At 42.5% G+C, this 19,823-nt stretch overlaps 1 protein-coding gene and 1 long non-coding RNA gene across 8 annotated transcripts in view; both read right to left on the bottom strand.

Annotated features, from left to right (window-relative positions):
- Nucleotides 1–16,393, bottom strand: part of SLC35D4 (solute carrier family 35 member D4) — a 58,845-nt gene extending 42,452 nt beyond the window's left edge. For 6 of the 7 annotated variants that reach the window (XR_012994620.1, XR_012994621.1, XM_076329839.1 and 3 more), the window contains exons 1-6: nucleotides 16,279–16,393; nucleotides 13,886–13,932; nucleotides 11,215–11,292; nucleotides 6,755–6,836; nucleotides 2,870–2,947; nucleotides 1,435–1,460 (exon numbers count right to left, since the gene is read on the bottom strand). Coding sequence is in view for 5 of the 7 variants with exons in the window: in XM_076329839.1 (XP_076185954.1) it covers nucleotides 1,435–1,460; nucleotides 2,870–2,947; nucleotides 6,755–6,836; nucleotides 11,215–11,292; nucleotides 13,886–13,932; nucleotides 16,279–16,350 (383 nt within the window). In the remaining 2 variants the exon portion in view is untranslated. The remainder of the gene's footprint in view (nucleotides 1–1,434; nucleotides 1,461–2,869; nucleotides 2,948–6,754; nucleotides 6,837–11,214; nucleotides 11,293–13,885; nucleotides 13,933–16,278) is intronic. The other variant, XM_076329841.1, reaches the window with a different exon arrangement.
- A 1,580-nt stretch (nucleotides 16,394–17,973) lies between these two features.
- Nucleotides 17,974–19,752, bottom strand: LOC143156417 (uncharacterized). The gene is made up of 2 exons (XR_012994622.1): nucleotides 19,603–19,752; nucleotides 17,974–19,431 (listed from the first exon to the last, which is right to left on the bottom strand). It is a non-coding gene; the product is annotated as an uncharacterized LOC143156417 (long non-coding RNA).
- Nucleotides 19,753–19,823: the final 71 nt, after the last annotated feature.

The following is a 19,823-nucleotide window of genomic DNA, read 5'->3' as shown; positions in this document are numbered from 1 at the left end:
AAAGAGGAAAAAAACAAACAAGACCAAAAGCTCATAACCTGGGTATGTCCTCTCAGCAAAGTATAGGCGATTCCATTCAATTTTACACTGACATTTCATTTGTTTAATTTTTATTCCATATTTAAAAAGTAATTTCTGCCACCAAAATTAAGTTTTACATCATGCATTCTTCATAACTCATACACAGCAAAGTTGTATGAGAAGAGATGCAGCACAAAACATCTCAGCAGTGATGAAAACAAGTTTTTTGGTAGCAAATAATTTTCTTCACTTGCCATCTGCTGCTTCTTCCCTGCACTGCCACTTCCCTAGGCTGCTTCAGAAAGCCAAAATCAACCCATTTCTGGCTGTGAATGGCTACCAAAAAGTTATTTCATTAAGGTGAATTGCCTTTTACAACAATTCCAGCAGAGGTGACTCCATTAAAAGTTATGGTGTAACTCCAGAACACAAAGTGGGAGTGAGTGGTATTACGCTAGAAATGGCTTAAGGACAGCACAAGTCCTCCCCTAGTCCACTGACTTGGACTAAATAAATTCTTAACCTGTGGCTGAGCCAGTGTTTCTACCGGCTACACTGAATACACTGATGTGGAATTTCTGTGGACTGTCACTATTAATAATAACAAACGTTTGCTTTTGCAGCTTATTTTCCTGCTCTCTAGGGGCATAGGAAAAGACAGAATAAAGATGATAAAAAACCTGGTATCCTTGATAATAATCCAGTGGTGAAAACAAGGCCGCAGTAAGTCAGGTAACGGAAACAACAGGAAGATGGTGCCTCCAAGTACACTAAATAATAACCCAACATTATCCACTCTAAGTACAGCCCCAAGACTACAGAATGTGGAGGACAGCAAGTATGTGTTCTTCAAGGGGATGGGGGGAAGAGTGAAACTTTTAATACATGACTGGCTGACTTCTGTTTGTCCCTTTCTATCTCCTTTTTGAAGCCTAAATAACTAGGGCCAACGAGGCTTGGTAGGTTGTATAGCTTAATATGAGTGATTCTAGCAGAACTGGATATCACTCACCTTTTCTTTCTTGGGAAAGACATTTTTAACTATTTTCTATCACATTAATTATCTTTCTCTTACTGTTTAAGATTACCCACTGGAACTTCAAACCCGATTTCTATCTCCTTTCCAAAAACATACTTACAAGCACTGCTTTGTTATTCAGGAAGACTGGCCTTCTGGCTTTTTTATTTTTGTAAGGAGGAAAAAATGTATCTATTTAAGCAATTGTCAAAAAAAGAAAAAAGAAAATACATTTTAAAAATATCTAATTACTCCTATGTTGCAATTGAGGCTCACCGCCCACGGGAATGTGCCTTACATTCTTCATTGTTTTGGTGTGCCATTATCTGAAGCAAATACAGAAGCTGGAGCCAAAACAAGTCTGAATCTGAATCTGAGCAGTTTTAAAAGCTTACCTACAGACTTTCAGATGAGAGGTCTGCTGTAAAAAAGAAAGTATGATTACAAAAATTAAAATTTAAAAATAAAAATGGTGAAATAGTGCTTTCTCCTTCCAAAAACAGGAAAGTGACGACAGCCGATCTTACTGCACCAAACACATTAAAAATCCAGTGAGCAACACTCAACAGCCCGTTATGTTTGAGCACTGCTTAGCAAATTTAGTTTGAAAAAAAGAACCAGGACTACAGATTAGCCTACTCCAACTTGATTTATATTTTCAGATTACTTACCAGCAGGTAAACTTAAAACCAGACATGAACTTTATACCTGGTCCTCAGATTTAACTTGAACTATACCAAAACTATGTATTGTATGTACTCAAATATTGAGTATTCTTAATTAATTAGGTACTACCCCAGCCAAATCAGTCTTTGTCTAAACTCCTGAGAGTTTCCCAATCCTTCGGTCCAAAACTGTTCTCCAGAACCTTCCCAGCAAGACCTGTCTTTGCATTATCCTTGTCCATAGTGCTTTTGTTTTCCAAGAGAGGAGACATAAACATGTGAGCTAGAAGGAAAATATGAAACACTTTGACAGGGACACTAATCAGAGGACAATGCCACAGGGACATGCCGTGGTACACACTGCTATGTCCCTTCGGCGCAACCTCAGTGACCTCTTCAGTTTGTTAGGAGTAGCAAACACAGGCCATTTATTTGTCTTCTGTATACACAACAGAGGTAATGAATGGAAGAACCCTTCCACAGCAAGCCAGGGGCCACTGTAGAAATGACTTTGTGATGAATGATTTCCCAGCGTTACCTCAAACAGCAGCTCTCTAGTCAACTAGAAAAGCATTTCATAGCCTAAAAAGAAGGCTCCCCAATGCAATTTGTGAGAAACAAACCTAGCTCTTACTAAAGGGAGCAGGAATTACTCTCCTGACTTTAATAGGTCTCGGGACAGATTCTCAAGCATTCAAAACAAATCCAAAAATACACTTTTTTTCCTGCATTTCATGTGGAGATGTGATCTATCTATAATCATACAATAGATCAAATACTAGATATATTATACTGGTTACATCTAAGGACCCAGTCCTCTTCCCTCTCAGCTCAGACAATGAGATTCTTATGTGGGGCATGAGAGAGAGGCAATATTAATTTTCAAAAGGAAAAAACAAGCAGGACCAAGCCAGTCTTAAAAATGCAGATCAAACTGTCGATACGTATTTGCAGTGTTTCATCAACTAAAGGGGAAAAGAAAACACCAGTATAGATACTTGTCAACAGCAAAGCTCTCTCTGGGTCTCATTAATGACTAGCTATCACAGCGAGACTAGAAAAGCACATGGCACTAATGCCTGTATTAAAAGACATTAGGTGTCTTGTTATAAGGCAATTATATCACAGGAGGTACCTTGAATATATCAATTAATAGATCAATTACCTCTTTCTGCACAAACTTCTGGAACCCACAGGTTATAACTTCTGCTGCGTTGTGCACGGTGAGGAACATTGGAATTGGCTGTCATTGGGAAAGAACAAAAACACCCAAATCAACCCAAAACAGTCACACACATAGGAAGGGGCACTCCTCTTAGGGACAGCTGTCCCACATGTTTGTGGTTTTGGGTTTTGTTTTGGTTTTTAAGCTGTAAACCCATGCCACATCTCCTAAAAGGGACTTAGACCCATTCCAATCACCATTACATGGCACAGGCATCTTTAAATGCAGACCCTGCTTGCTGCTTCTCCCACTTTCGAGTGCTCGGTCGGTTTGTTTGTACACAGCTACCTCAGTGAGGTTTGCTCCAGGTTTCTGCCTCTAGTTTTGCCTCTCTGTTCAAATATCTGCAGCCTCCACAGCAAACAGTTCTCATTAGTTTTCCCATCTCTGTCTACTGGTACGAAGAATACAGTGTGACTCCTAGGAACAGAATTACGGGCAAGATGATTTTAGGTGATTGCTTTCAGTTACTGCTAGGAAGAGCTGCCCGAAATTAGGGTAGAAATGTAATAGTTCATATACAAGTGATGTTGAAATTATGCCCACTGATGTATCTGGACACCATCCCAACATGAAATCATTAAGAAACAAACCCCAATGATAACAATAATGAATCAAACACTCATTGCCCCAGGCAAACCCAACCAGAATTAGTGGTTCCTAATACTTCATCCAAATCAGATCCATGGTCTCTCAGACAGTTGAAACAGAACCAATTCTCTGCTCTGATTAAGATAATCTAAAGACTAAGGCAGTTTTAGGAAGCAGTATTTCCCCACTTGTGTATAGTATTTAAATCACAGGAGTAGAGAATGAGTTAATTTCTCAGTGATGTCCATGTCTTTTAAGTATCAGGTGATAAAAGCAGCAAATAACTCTTAAATTTGACTTTGTATTCAGAAAGCTGTATTTTCTGGATTTTTCTTTTCATTCCCATAAAGCTGGATAAGCATCGCTAATTAAACATTTTAAGTCATAATGACAACTTGGGTGGATCCATAAACACAACAGTTACACCAAGATAACTTTTAACACCTCTAAATTATCAAGGAATGAAAATCACACAAACACAACTGGCATGAAGTTGTCTGCCCCAGCTTCACCGATTCTGAAAACCAATTCTCAACCCTGTTGCTGGACAACTGAGAACATAAAACCAGAAGTATCTAACATAAGCATCCCGAGCCTGACACAATAATAGGAAATACAAGAAATAACCATACACAAGGAAATTCTGACAGCAGAATTTACATTCTTCCTTTTGTGAAGGCAATTTATTGGGTTTTTCTTTCCTCCCCCCTGCTTTTGGCTCTTCCAAATGTGTTCTGGAGCCAACAATGGCTCCAGTTTGCCTAGCCCACTTAACCTTCTCCATATGTCTATTGTCTTTGATGCGAGTATTTCTTAAATTTGTGAGTGGGCTTAATGCTTACGAAAAGAAAGGTTTACTGGTTGGGCAAGCAGGGTGAATAGACTCTGTACAAACCTCCCCTCGCAGTTCTGCATACTTTTGTTAATGCACCACAGTCCAGAGCTAAGCAGCCCTCCTCCAGTTCCAGCCCTGAACTCCTGGGCAGGGGAGACTGCCAGCACCTCTAGGGAGAGGCACAAACAGAGATTAAGATTGTAGCCCTGCCAGTATACAGGAGTGTTTGAAAGTGGGTCTCCCTGGCTTCGATCAAAAAAGTGCACGTAATTTCTGCTTTAGGAATAAACCCACTTAATTCAAATACACTGCTGAGGTGAGCCCATTCAGGTACGAGTCTGGGAGAGTGCATTTTCCTTCTCACTGTGTCATAAAATTGTTGTACGCAAAATTATTGTAAGTAAAGCTTCTATGTAGGATCGAATTTAGCCCCAGTGCAAGGCACTACATAGTAACTATGGCCTAAGGCTACTTGGCCTTTTGTCTTTCCTCCTAAAATGGCCACGGAATTAGGCCGCTAAATCCCCATTCATATACAACAAAAAGCCACTCAGAAATGGGAGATGCTCCTTAACAAAGGTTTGGGATACAAACCAAAACCATTCACAGCCCCTCTGCCACTCCAGCGCATCTCACTCTTGAATGACCAGAGCAGGGACAGGAGGGAAACAAGGTAACATATTGTCCTGGTTTCGGCAGGGATAGAGTTAATTTCCTTCCTAGTAGCTGGTACAGTGTTTTGGATTTAGGATGAGAACAAAGTTGATAACGCACCGATGTTTTAGTTGTTGCTAGGTAATGCTTACACTAGCCAAGGACTTTTTAGTTTTCCATGCTCTACTGACTGAGAAGGCTGGAGGTGCACCAGAAGCTGGGAGGGGGCACAGCCAGGACAGCTGACCCAAACTGGCCAAAGGGACATTCCATACCATGTGACGTCATGCTCAGTACATCAACTGGGGAAAGCTGGCCGGGGGGGGCCGCTGCTTGGGGACTGGCTGGGCATCGGTCGGCGGGTGGTGAGCAATTGTACTGTGCATCACTTGCTTTGTGTATTATTATTATTATTATCATATTATTATTATCATTTTATTTCAATTATTAAACTGTTTTTATCTCAACCCACGACTTTTTCTAACTTGTGCTCTTCCAATTCTCTCCCCCATCCCACCGGGTGGGGGGGAGTGAGCGAGCGGCTGCGTGGTGCTTAGTTGCTGACTGAGATTAAACCACGACACTTACAGGATGACTAGGAAGTAAGAAGAAATAGCAGAGAGGATGTGATTCATACCTCCTCCACCTCCCAGGTGAGCAGAGAGAAAAGATGCTGCTGCCAAGGCTTTATTGCTGTTTCCAGACAGGGCTCTCCTTAGGGATCTTTGCTCAGTTTACACTAGGGAAGCCCACTGGAACTTGCTTTGACAAGGAACCGAGAGGAACTAAATGCAATCACTCCAAGACAGAGCTAATCTAGAGGCATGGGGCTTCTGAGCACATGCCTGTGCTTTCCAAAGGTCACCTGGGTCCAAGATGAGGCCCCCAGCCTTGTTTGTGAGGACAGAGACCTGCTGTCCTTTTCTGCCCTACCTCTCCACTGGGATGTTCAGGGGATCACTACAAGCAGAATCTTGTCAAAAATTCCCTTTTGATTCTTCTTGGAGTTTAGGGGCTGGCAGGAGCGAGCTGGCTCTGGATTAGATTAAGACGCATTGCCAGAATGCAGAAGGGAACTAGTGCAGAATCTGGCCTGGCAGACTGCATAACAGCAGAAAAACATTGCTGTTTTTTAAAAATTCATGTCACTGCTTTTTTTTTTTTTTTTTAAGAAAGACTATATCATTTAAGTAAAAAGCATTCAACTTTAATGAAAGCAGATTTGATATCCTCTAAACATTCGGTAGGTTACTGTGATTCAAATGGATCATAAAACTGATTGATCTAACCCTTCCCATAATCTCTTTCCAACTTTCAATTTATGTTTTCAAATCCTGTGAAGCATCAAAAGCCTCTCACTGAAATGGTCCTCATCCTTTTCTTGGAAGGACTTCCCACAGATCCCACAGCCCCATTCCCCCTTTTGCAAAGTTACAGCTAGTAACTTCTTCAGCTTCTTCCCCACTCGCACAATTCAGACCACTGAGGATCTGCAAAACACTGAGTACTCTGGAGAGATGCTGAGTGCTTTGGACTGTCGCGGAAGTGCTTTTTGATACTGCTCTACACTTCGTCGGATTGGACTGCTGCTCTAGCACCATTAACACTGTATGTATTATTTAAGCCCCTCCTCCCTTCTTTCCCCCCAACCCAGGAACAGCATTAAACACCTTGTGTGAAGGGAATGTTCTTTGCTCATACAGTAGAGGTAATAAAGAACTGACTTCTACTTGTGCGTTTCTTACCAATCTAGACAGTGCCCTAGAGCCAGCATAAATAATGCCAACAAACAGTACTGAAGCAGGAAGCCATGACAGGATTTCAGACCTGTGAAAACAATTAAAATCCCATTACTTCACCACATTCTGTTTACATACAGTCAGCAAGTGTTGCTTGCAAGGAATATAATAATACGTTTATATGTACACATATTTCAAAGGTGTGCGTATTAAATTCATTGTGTGACTGTTCAGTATTCCTCCTATGTAGTAAAGAAGTCTGAGACAGAAATTAATCACTTCATCTAGTCCCAGATAGGAACTATCTGCAGATACATTTTCTTTCTTTTACTCTTTCCCTGGCTCCTTTCCCTGCAAAATTGTTTGTTTCACAGCAATTACTCCTATTGGTTTTAAGGGAGAGAAATTTCAACTAATTGCCTTGATGTGCTGTAAAAGGAAGAAAAACTGACAAATGAAGGCATAAAATGGCGTACTTGCACAGACAGCACACATTTTCACTATGTACAAATACACTTGCCCACCCACACATTCATTTCTCAGCCAGATTTACAACGAGATTCTTCCTAAAGATCAGATTGTCTCTGTGGGAGCCTGTCTCTTGAGATTTCTTAATGATACTCCTTCGACTAAGCCAAACTCCTAGAGGCAGTTTGACAACTAATGGAGAAATGAAGTCATCACAGATTGATCTGGTATTTTTTTTAGCCATGGTTATTGCAGTAGGGTCAGGTTTCAGTTCTGAGAAGGGGCTTCAGAATTTGCACTTCTTTTTTTATCTCGGTACTTAAGAGGAAAAGGGATCAGGTAGGTGGTAAATTTCAGAGAGAATAATGTAAGATTTTGAGCAAGGGAGGAAAGGAGTAGCAGTGATCTAAAGGCCTGATCCAAGGGCTTCTCAGGACTGAAGACACCGCTACCCCCATTCACTCTTCCCAAGCTTTGAACTAAAGTTGAGAAAACGTTAGTGAATAATGCTGATTCTCAAAACGAAACCAAACTGCTTGTAGTTCCTTCACTTGGATTACACTTCCAACTAGCATGTAAGAGTTAAAACTTAATTATAAGTACCGCTACACTACCACGCTTCATGGAACACAAGAAAAACAGACTACTAAATGATGGAATCAGAACAGTCTGAATGAAGATAAAACATGCCCAAAGATTCATGTAAACACAGACAAGGAAAAAAAACCTAAACATCGTGTTTCCTCTTTTTTTTAATACATAATTTTCTAGGATACTTGATCAAAAACCCAGGGTAACAAAAACAGAGTAATCTTTATATTCTTTCACTGGGATAAATATTTGCTCTGTTTGTTGGGGCAGTCACCACCATTTTTTATAAAAACACTGTTCCTTTTAAGGTTATTGACTTCAACTGGAATTTCACCAAGACCAGGATCTAAAACTGTCATACCTCATTACCAATGAGTTCACATCAGACACCAACAAAAATATCCCCACCCTATTGGAACTGCAACAAATGGAAGAAAGGGGGAGGGGAGAAAAGAAAAGGCGGGCTGGGAAGATGAAAGGAACACACAACGAAAACTGAATTTTCATTTAGAACATAACACTCTTTCATGTTCCCCACCACTAAATTCTAGGAATCCCAAATACATCTTCATCTCCAGTGCAATACTGCAAAGTGCAACGGAAAAGGACTTCAGATGCTTTTTCCATGATGTAAGCGTAGAATTTTTTGCTGCCAAGTGAGAATTTCAGGACTGAAAAAGAATGTTTGATGTAACGTGTCAGCACCAACAATCTGTCTTGTATGTAAACCAATTAGTAGCTTCTTCTGTTGGCAATACAGTGATGTACATGCAAAACAGGAAAGCTCAGTGACATAAAAGAACTGATGAGCTTGTGGTTGTAGGGCTAGATCCAAAGCCCACTGAAGTCAATGGGTAGCTTCCCCTAAACCACACTTCGGAGCTTTGGTTTAAGCAAGGCTCCGAGCTGCTGCTTAGCTGTGGGGAAAATTCAGCACTACAAGAAATGCCAACCGGAACTCATAGGACTTACGTGCCTACAAGGGTTAGGCAGAAGCTGGGCGGCAGATTGCAGTGCTAGAAGCATTATGCAGATGCTACACATATTCCTCTGTGCTCCACAGAGGCCTTGTTTCGGGTACAAGTTTTGCAGACAGTCACCATTCACCCTTTAGAAGCAATGATGATGGTGACTGAGTCCCTTATAGCTGCGAGTACTGGGGGGGAAGCAGATGAAAAGCAGGGTACCCACAAAACCTAAAAGAAATTATTTTAAGTAATATGTTTTTATTTGGTCTTTATTGTGAAGCTAGTATTCCAGACTTTAGACAAAGGGTGATGATCTCTATGTAATAAAATTCTGCTGAGACACTTTGGGATAAGCTGAACTGGCTCAGAAAGCATACGAGATCAGTCCACGTGATGGAAGTACTAGGACTTTGTGGAAATAAACAAACAAATGGGTGGCAGTTTATTATTTAAAGCATGACAAGACTGAGGACTGGATATGGTATTCTTAAGTATCCTATACACACACAGAGATAGATTCAGAGACCAATATTCTGTAAGGGAGGGGAGGTGGGGGGGTGGGAATGTCCTTATCCCAGTGATAGTACTAAGAAAAATCACCTTTGGAGGGCAAAGGAGCTTGAGAGGAAGTGGTAGACAGAAACTTTGAGACATTATGTTTGTTTGTTGGGGAATTTTTCGGTTGGTTTGGGGGTGGGGGTGGTGTGATTTTATTTTTTTTTAAAATACAGGAGATATATGCTACAAGTCCAGTCCAGCAAAGCATCAAAGCCTGTGCCTAATTCTTCTGAAGAAAGACAGATTTAAACTCTTGCTTAAGTAGTTGGCTGAATTATAGCCAAAACATGTCAATTAATTCTGTTCATTTCATTCAGTCTATTCTAGAACAGGCATTCTGTACTAGCTAAACTAATGAAGAGGTTTCTCAAGATGTGTTTTAATCACTTTTCCTATAGTGTGCTGACATCTAGTGGCCTGAAGTCGCCATCGTCAAAACACGAACTAATTTTTCACCAAAACTTTTCTTAGATAAAAACATCCTCTTCAACAGCACAAAACGGTTCTTGTCCAGTATTTTCTTTAATGTCTTCCAAGTTTTAAAAAAAATGAATACCTTTTCCAAGCTGGGAAAAAAGAGTCAACTTCTTTAATTTTATGATTTAAAGCAAAAGTAATCATCTAGTGATGAAAAGTTGAACTAAAAAGGACATTAGTGATGGCTGTATTCCTTTGTCCTTTAGACTGTTCTGTGAAGACAAAATCTGCATAAACAATATACATTTGATAATAATATATATATCAGTAACTGCCACTAAAGCAAGGTTTGGACCCGAATCCTGCCTCTACCAATATCACTGACAGCTTTTACACCAATATCCTCATTTTATCTACACTGCAGATAAAAGATAGGAAGTAAAATTGTGTTTCCATTTACAACTTGACTTAAGTTTCAGTGGTGATGTAGTCACCACTTGCGTGGACGTGAAAGCAGAACTTAACCTGGTTCTTCTGACGTACATGCAGGATTTCATTCCAAATGAGGAGATTCAGTTTTGCAAGCCAACTGTTTGAATCCCAATCAGTTGTGATGTGCTAGTACAGAATTGCTGAAAAAAGTTACCTTAGAAGGGAACTTTGGCAGTCATCTAGTCCAATCTCCCCCAGCTTCAGAGTCAAGTCACATCACTCAGGTCATTGTCCAGTAAAGTTTTTAATATCTCCAGAGATGGAGATTCAACAATCGCTGTGGGCATATATCTTATAAATTAGAAGATTTTGCAAAATAAAAAAAGATATGCCACGTTCCATACCGCAGAATGGATCCACCTGAGCAGAGTACAGTATGCTGGACGACTCTTCTGAGTTGCTGTCACACTCAGTTCAAGCAGATGATCTTCGTCTACAAAGCACCTTTTAATTTGCAGTTTGATTATTATACCAATCCTCTACTGCAATGGCTGCTCTTGCTGTGTAGTTATAAATCCTAGAGTTCGGCAAGGGTGAATGATTCCCATTTATGGGACAGACTTCTTGCAGAAAAAGGCAGATCACGTTTGTGGACTTCACTGCACTGAGGTTTTGGGGAAGCACGTGCCAATGCTCTTAACTAACGTTACCAAGGTTTCTCTTATAATACTCCAAAATAATCCAGGGAAGAGATGTGGACAGATGGTTGGATAAGTTATCCTTATAGTTTTCACTAATGACTATGCTTTTTTGATTGTTTTACCAAGGTTAAATTGAATCCACTTGTGTGTCACTAACATTCATTAGACTAAAACACAAGATCTCTACTATACCTGTGAAGCAGAACACATACAAACACACACACACCGACTTATATTTTAGCAAGTTAGTAACTTCCACAACCAACTTAACTATGTCGTAACCCAGCTACTGAAAATAAGTATTTAGCAGACACTGAAAACCCCACAGTACCTTGAACACAAGTTTATCTCCACCCAGCCCAGCTTCCAGGAGACATGAAGCAGAAGTCCACCCACTAATGTCTGCCACCTGAAATAGAAACAAAACAGCACCTCTGAACTGTTTGTCCTTTTTAACCACATGGAGCATGACCTTAGAATCCGCAGAATTTCTCACAGCACACCCATGACTCTAGTTATCTACCGTTTCTCCAGGTTACCAGGGATGCCACTATTCCCCATTGAATCTTTCATTTTTTGTGGGCCTTCATTTCCTCCGACTTTTCTAATACTCTGGTTCTTCCACCTCCTGTTTCAAATGTTTTGTAAATTACCATCTACCACAATTACCTTAGTCATGTTACTGAGTCCCCATTTTATCATCTCTTCCCACACACGGCTTACAATAATAACAGTGATGTTACAGCCATAATGATCTGAAGGCGCAAGTGAGGCAAGGTTTGTGACAAGAGATGAGTATCTTTTCATACATAAACTGGTATTGTTAGAACAAATAAACATGATTTCAGGATTCGAAGACTCGCTTCAGCTGAAGTAATAAGCCCCAAGGATGACGTATGTAGTCCTAGTTGTTTCAAACATTAGCTCTATGACTTCCCACGGTTATTCATGCTGGGCTTCGATTACAAACTCCCTTGAACTCAGACTGCTTCCTCTCCCCGGCCCTGCATCTTGTGTAGCAAGCATCAAGTGAAGGGTCATCAACAATAACACCATTATGCTGCATGAGCCTCTGATTCAGAGCCTCTAGAGCCTTTACAGCCAGATAACCTTGCATATAAAACACAATACTGCAGTTTCCTCATTGAAAAGGTATGTAACAATTACATACATTCTGCATTGACTTATCTATTTAATGACTTATCCTACCATAAAGGCGTTCCTTAGTCTATTATGGAAATAGTATATGAGGCCTTAGAAATGCTTGCAGATAACTTAAAATTAGTAGTGATGCACCCTGGGTTTTTTTTTAAACTTTAAAATAAGTTATTAGCTTCCTTATTCCTTAAGCTAGTGGTTTTCAGAGACGTGTTTCATGTTTCTTGGGTGAAAAATCCTTGAATGTCTAGCACAGTTCAGACAGAGATACTGTACTACAGTGTTAAATCACATTAACATCTGTAACAGGTATAGAAATGGTTTTATTTATTATTCCCATTCATTGCAATGCCTTTAAGCAATTATTTAAAATCTCTCTCACACATATGCAAATAAACAAATATTCACTCTACACAGTATTACATACAGTTGGACAGCATCAGAGAAGAGCGAGCTCATTGTCCACATGGGTATGATGAATATTCAGCGCTACTGTAACAGCTCACTTCACCTTTTTTAGATGAGGAGCATATGAGAGCTTAAAAGCCAGGTATCCCTGATGTTTGCTGCAGGCTTGACTGTGCTCTATTCCAAGCCAGTGATTAATTCCCATCAACTTTATTGCAAAGAATTTCCTCTTGTCTCAGGTTTTAAGGACAGAAGTCGAAGTTAGTAACAGTTCCAGATGCTTAGCACTATGCAATACAGTCTTAGATTATATAGGGAACAAAACCAATGACAACGAACAATAACAGCATGAACTGAGAAAAACACTCTTTTCCTCTTTTGCTCATCTGTCATAGGTCTACGTAAAAGCGCATCTGAGCCACTTAATAATTTTCAAGAAAAGGTCACCTTTAAAAGACAGAACTTATGGAAAAATATTAACATGCTGAGATGCATTTCCACATAATAGAAAAAGGAAATAACAGGTACCATAAGGCAGTTGCTCGCCATTGAAATATGCTTTTTTACTGTTGATTTACCACACTTGTATACATTACTCAAAACCCTTTCCCCATATGATAAAAGCCTTGTCCAAGAGACAGTCTCTGTGTGTGTGTCAGAACTGAAGAAAGCATTCGTTGCTTATTTAATAGAGCTGAGTACACTCAACAAAAAAAATGGAGATTCCCAAGGCAATTATTCCTAGAGTTGATCACAGTCCTGGGGCTGCACATCAGGCAAAAATATAAGCCATGCTAAGCAGCAGTAAAGGAATTAAAATATTTCCAGTGTCTGCAGACTTTAGTGTTATCTCAAAAGAACAAATGAGGGAAGTCTTGACTCTAAGAAGCCAGATTTTCACTAAATGTCTCACAAATCATTAACAGCACTGATGGTATATATGGATATTTGACAAAACATTAAATTTCTCATTACAATCATTAAGATATGACAGTGCCTTGTGATGCAGAGTTACAACAAAGGCTAAGCATGAAAATAAGCAACATGGTATTTGTGTATGCCTAAACATGGGTTTAAGGTTGGTTTTCATTAGCATACCAAAAGAATATACCACAACTGCACATTATCCATGAGTGCCATTTCCAAAGAAGACAGGCTGTACTGTAATTGCTACTTTTCTATGCTGAAGCGTAAGACTTTCAGAAAAAAGAGAAATTATGGAGTCTATATATCTTAATTACATCACCATCATGATGTTTAAAAATTAACCAAGACACATTCATTAATGTTTTACTAAGGCTTCATGAAGTATGTTCTCTGGACAGCAAAAGCCAGTAATGACAAGAGGTACTAAAGTTAGCTTCAGCATGGAACAGCAAGACATTTACTGATTAAAGTCATTTTTCAAACAACTCTATTCTTAAAACGGTACTTACCCTTGAAAAAGGGTAGGGTAGGTAAATTTCAGGACAGACAGGACATACTGGAAAACAAATACCAAATTAATGGACATCAAACACCTACAGCGTTATAGCATTAACAAACAACCACGAGAGCAACAAAACACAAAAAGTTTCTACCAAAATAAAGAAAAATAAAAGGACAAAAAAAGTTTTCAGCAATTTCTCTTCCCATGCCAGAACTGCTGGACGCCTCCCCAGGCACTGTGGAAGGTAGCAGACAGTGAAGCACATGAGGTATGGAGTGGACACACTGAACGATGAAGGGAAGGCTACCTTCTGAATTGCTCTTTCACTTTCTGAGCACACTCCGTGCATCACACTGAATGGGAAAAGGATTAACAGGAACAAAAAGACATAAGCACTTGTCAATTAAAATCATATCATACCACAGAGACAACCTTTAGCAGAATCAAGACCAATAATCTTAACATAATTGTCTCCTGATGATTAATTCATCTTACAGACCTAACATTCTGTTCACACACCATTTTGTGTAAAATATTAAGCAGTCCATAAAGCCCTTTGGAGATGTAATATATGGGGGAAAAAAGCAAAGCCTCTGTGTCGTTGCTTTAGCATGCTTTGTCAGGGTCTGCGTGTATGGATGCTAGTGTCTTTTCCCACTATATATGTATATATGCAAATACAAGGCAGAAATACATGTGCCTTTCCATGCGTATATCAGGCTCTAACAATGTCCCGTAATGAAGTATATAAATATTATTTCTGCAAAGGAGAAGACTGACTGAAGCTTCCTCAGAGGGAAGGAAAGGTACCTGCCATTCCTCCCAGGAGCCAGCAGAAGTTGTCAATGGCAAAAGGAGAAGTTGAAAGCTTTCAACAGACAGGAAACTATGCTGAACACTTTGCAAGGTCCAGTTTTTAGGTGTGGAGGGTGTCGCTAAGAAGCTGGCATCAATATAGAGAGACAAGGCATGCTGATTCACAAAGGGTCATGTTACACATGGGTTTTAAATCAGGACGATACACCTGCACATGTCTGTACCCCTATTCGCATTTACATACCACCTGCAACAACTGAAAGGTCTATATTCTGGTTATTTTTAACTTTATTACACTAAAACCTACATTCAGGTTTGAAAATGGAGGCCCTATGTCAAAGTCCTTCCAACTTCCTCTCAAGTGTAGTTAAGCCAAGTACCTTTTCCAATGCATGATGCAATCTGGCAGCTCTTCCAGCCCCTTTCTGTTTAACTAATCACTGCTCCTAGCAGTCTGTCAAATCAAGTGTATTATCTCTCCCTACGAACTTTGCTTCACATCTGGACTTCAGTCTACTTCTGGGCATCCTTAATGGCAAGCGTACCTTTGAACAGAAACCAGCGGCCGATGCTGAGAAGAGATTTCCTTTTCACCTCCAAAATGCTGCTTTTCTCTAACTCTCCCTCTGGAAATCCATACCCTGGTTGCTTCAAAAACTTCTTTTCTTTCAGAAGTCTGCACCAGAACCACAGACACACTCTCTAATAGATACGACAGCAAGGAGTAGTTACTCTATCTCCTCCTCCCAGAGTGAACAAACTACTTCAAGCTATGTTTAAACTATACAATTTTATTCACAACGTGCCTGTATTCAGCCTACTTCTCCTCCTGCTTAGACCTTTCAGCAATACCGACAGGCAATTAAGTTGCACAGCGGAAAAGACACTTCATGTCCTTAATTTGCAGGTTAATTAAACTGTCAAAGGGTCCATGGAAGTTAATATTTGTTTCACTACGATGCTTGGAATATTTCCGATTTTTCCCTTGGATACTTGGTATTACTGTCCCAGTTAACAGATCTTTTGTGAATGACTCTGCATTCAGTGGTTGCTAGATACCCAATAAAAAAATACATTCAGCATCACCGATGCTTTCAAAGCAGCGCGATTTCTGGCTCCATAACTAACATTTCATTCATTTGAATAATACCACCCTTTTACTCTCCTAAATGTGCCAGTATTGAAACGTATGTGTCGCGGAAAGGTAAAGATGCCACACACCGAGAAAAACGAGACCGGCAGAAGACAGCTATACCCTCTACGACGAGCGCACACGGGGTGGGCGGCGGTGGGCCTCTGGGCTGAAATGCCGGGGGGGGAGGGGGGGGGGGGGGGGGGTGTTCACTCGTGGGGTAGCCCTCCTCCGCGAAGGGCTGGCCCGCCGGCTCTCCCCGAGCAGGGCAAGCAGAGGGCACCGTCCCTCCTTCTCCTCCTCCTCCTGGGTCCCCGCACTTACCTCGCCCTCCCAGGCGCAGCCCCCCGCTCCCGCTACGGCGGACGAACTGCCCAGCGCCCCGGCATTTCCCTCCGCCTCGCCCGGCCCCGGCCCCTCCGAGGCTGGGGTGGCTCCGCGCCCGCCCTCACCTTGTTGGTGAAGCAGGACGCCAGGTAGAAGAGGCAGAAGGCGAGGCCGCCCGCCGGCCTCTTCAAATACATCTGTCACCGCACGCCCCGCCGCCAGCGCCTCGCTGCGCGGACCCGGCCGGCGGCGGCGGCCATCGCGGCGACACGTAGCGTCGCGGCCGCGCCAATGGGCACCGGGTTCCCGCCGCCGGGCGCCGCCTCCTTAAAGGGCCGTTGCTGCCGCCCCGCAGCGGCGCCCTGCGGAGAAGGACCTGGGGGTACTGGTGGATGAAAAGCTGGGCGTGAGCCGGCAATGCGCGCTCGCAGCCCAGAAGGCCAGTCATATCCTGGGCTGCATCAAAAGCAGCGTGGCCTCCCTCGACCAGCAGGTCGAGGGAGGGGATTCTACCCCTCTACTCTGCTCTGGTGAGACCCCACCTGGAGTACTGTGTCCAGCTCTGGAGCCCTCAGCATAAGAAAGACATGGACCTGTTGGAGCGGGTCCAGAGGAGGGCCACGAAAATGATCGGGGGGATGGAACACCTCTCCTATGAGGAAAGACTGAGAGAGTTGGGGTTGTTCAGCCTGGAGAAGAGAAGGCTTCGGGGAGACCTGATTGCAGCCTATCAGTACTTAAAGGGGGCTTATAAGAAAAATGGGGACAGACTTTTTAGCAGGGCCTGTAGCAATAGGACAAGGTGTAGCGGTTTTAAACTAAAAGAGGGTAGATTCAGACTAGATATAAGGAAGAAGTTTTTTACGCTTAGAGTGGTGAAACACTGGCACAGGTTGCCCAGAGAGGTGGTGGATGCCCCATCCCTGGAAACATTCAAGGCCAGGTTGGACGGGGCTCTGAGCAACCTGATCTAGTTGAAGATGTCCCTGCCCACGGCAGGGGAGTTGGACTAGATGACCTTTAGAGGTCCCTTCCAACCCAAACCATTCTGTGATTCTGTGATTCATTGGTGACGTGTAAACTATAAATATCCCAGGGAGGTAGAGAAGCAGTGAAAGACATGTCCCACCTAGTCATGATTACTGGGCATTCTTTTATTACGGCCTAGGTAAGCCTCGTTCTTCCCAGACCTGGTATTAGCAAGGCCCTATCTCTGCAGTTCTCACCTTGACTTTGCTCAGGTAACGCAAAGTACAGGGCTCTCTCTGTACACGTACACCCTATTTTTAGAGGACAGAGCAAAGCAGCATAAATAGGGAACTGAGCGTGGCCTAAACTGGGGAGCGAGGGGGGCACTAACTGGTAGACCAGAGGCCAAATCCAGCCCACAAAATGAGCCTGTCTAACCTGCTACGTTTAGCCTCAAAAGACAAGAGTCAGCAGACAGAAGGCAACAGCTGAATGGTCTCCACTGCACCAAGACAAATTCAAGCATTTTGGTCCATCAGATGCAATCTTACCTGGTTTGTAAGGAGGTGGCCCAAAACAGACATCGGATTTCCAGTGCTGAAAGGTTTGGTCCATCCAGGCCTACAGAGATCACTGACATGCCACCGTAATGGACACGATAGAGATGGCGGGGTAGGTGATACAGCATTTCCACTTTGTAGAGCATGTGTTTATGTAAGCACGTCAAATGTGTATTTTGCAAACAAATGTATACTTTGCATTGTGCCAAAAATTCAGCCTGTATAGCTTTAAAAAAGAGTAAGAAAAGTCTACAGGTATCTACAAAGACTAATGCGAGCATGCGATGAGAATACTTTTGACTTTTTATTTTAGTGGAGTACCATTTTCATGCAAAATACTACAGTGGTATCTCTCTTTGTGTTTCTTGCGGTATTTCTTATTAAAAGCGGGAGACTCGGGCAACGATGGTATATCTTCCTACAGCAAAATGCAGAGGCAGGTTTGAATTCTTGTTAAGCCACTTACAGTGAGGGATTAAGAATGAAGATACAAATTTCTGCCAATGTTGTTCATCACGACTAACTTGAATTACATATTAAGTAATTGCTATACAGCTTTGGAATAATTTTGAGTAATATGAAGGGAAGTTTCTGCTCTATCTAGATTTTTAACTATTTTTATTAGGAGATGTGAACGTGTCGCATATGGTTTTGTTTACGTGTCATTTTACAGAACATTTCTTCTTAATATAATTCAGTTCAAAGCTTGATCCATTCATGTAAGAGGTCATGGGATCAAGGCCTAATCAGGTAATATTTAAGACACTAATATAGAAGACTTATTTCTGAAAATTAAAAGCTGAATAAAAAGACACAGGAATATTAAGTCATTGTTAATGCCTTTTTGAATCAAAACCTACCAAAACCTGTCGTCTTAATCAGTGCTTGTACAGCTGTGCTAGAGTAATGATTTTCTTGGGGCAGCAGGACATTGCTTTGACATTCTGCTCATTTCTAAAACTGATAAATTTAGCCAAAGAAGACTGAAGGGGGCATGGCAGCAATCTTCACATCCCAAAAGGCGCCTGCAAAGGGAAAGAAATAATCTCTTTCCACCAGGGCTAAGGGCAGAGAGGATAAGAACCACACTGGTACGGCATCACCAGACTAAGCCATCCTCATGTCTCCGTGGCACCCGCCTGTGTCATGCCTGCAGGCTGTGCGTAGCTGAGGCAGGCGTTACGACCTGGGTCCCTACCCTCTTCCAAACCGTCTGCCCTTTACCTGGGGACTCTCTGCGGCGATGAACACTGGAACAGATTGTCTTGGGAGATTGTAGCGTCTTACATCATTGCAAGTTGTTAAGGTCAAATTAGATGAACTTTAGCCGACAAAGCTGACTCTTGCATGCCGAGGAGCCGACGAGAGTGGCTTTTGCTGGGCCCGCCCTGGCAGCGTGGGCTTTGCTAGATGTCCAACAGGGAACTTTGAGCCGGCCGGGGGGTGCCGCAGGGGCTGTACAACCCCTTACCGCTCCTCCTGCCCTTGGAGCCAGCCAGCTTTGCTAGGCTGGTTGTCTGGTTATCGACAGCGGCTGTGACGGCACAGTAGTCTACGTCTGCAGGTACCTCCGACAGCTGGTGGTGAGCCAGGGCTGAGGAGGTTTCTAGGCATCGCTTCCTTCCTGTTGGGCAACTTGCTCGAGCAGACGTCAGACCGCAACTGTATTGTAGCAAAACACCATCCAGTTGCCCCTGCCCTGGAAACGGGGCACTTCAATCACAGTACTATTTTCCAGATAAACATTACCTATAAAATTGAGGTGTAACAGGTGTCAGATCAGATACGAAGTATTTAATTTTGTATTTACAGTGCGTTATGGGATCAGGATCAAATGAGCTTGTTCGCTTCTGTGGTTTTTTTTCCCCTTCCCATGGTTACTTCCTTAGATAAAAGCAAACGTCACCCATCTCATCTCACCCGATTTCTGTCAGCATAGCTCCCCGGCGGCCCGGCCGCTCCGCGGGCAGGCTGCCGTCGCCCTCGCACCCAGCGCTACCCATTCGCTCCCGGGGCGCGGGCGGCCGGCCCGCCGCCTCAACTCGCGGGCAGCCGCGCCGGCCTCCGGGCTGGGCTCCGCCGGTGAGCCCACGGGCCCCCCCAGCGTTGCCCCGGTGACATCACCGGAAAGGCGGGTGAGG

This window comes from Aptenodytes patagonicus, chromosome 2 (assembly GCF_965638725.1).
Source record: "Aptenodytes patagonicus chromosome 2, bAptPat1.pri.cur, whole genome shotgun sequence".
Lineage (NCBI taxonomy): Eukaryota > Metazoa > Chordata > Aves > Sphenisciformes > Spheniscidae > Aptenodytes > Aptenodytes patagonicus.
The sequence above is the reverse complement of the archived record's forward strand: the minus strand, read 5'-3'. Positions and strand labels throughout refer to the sequence as shown.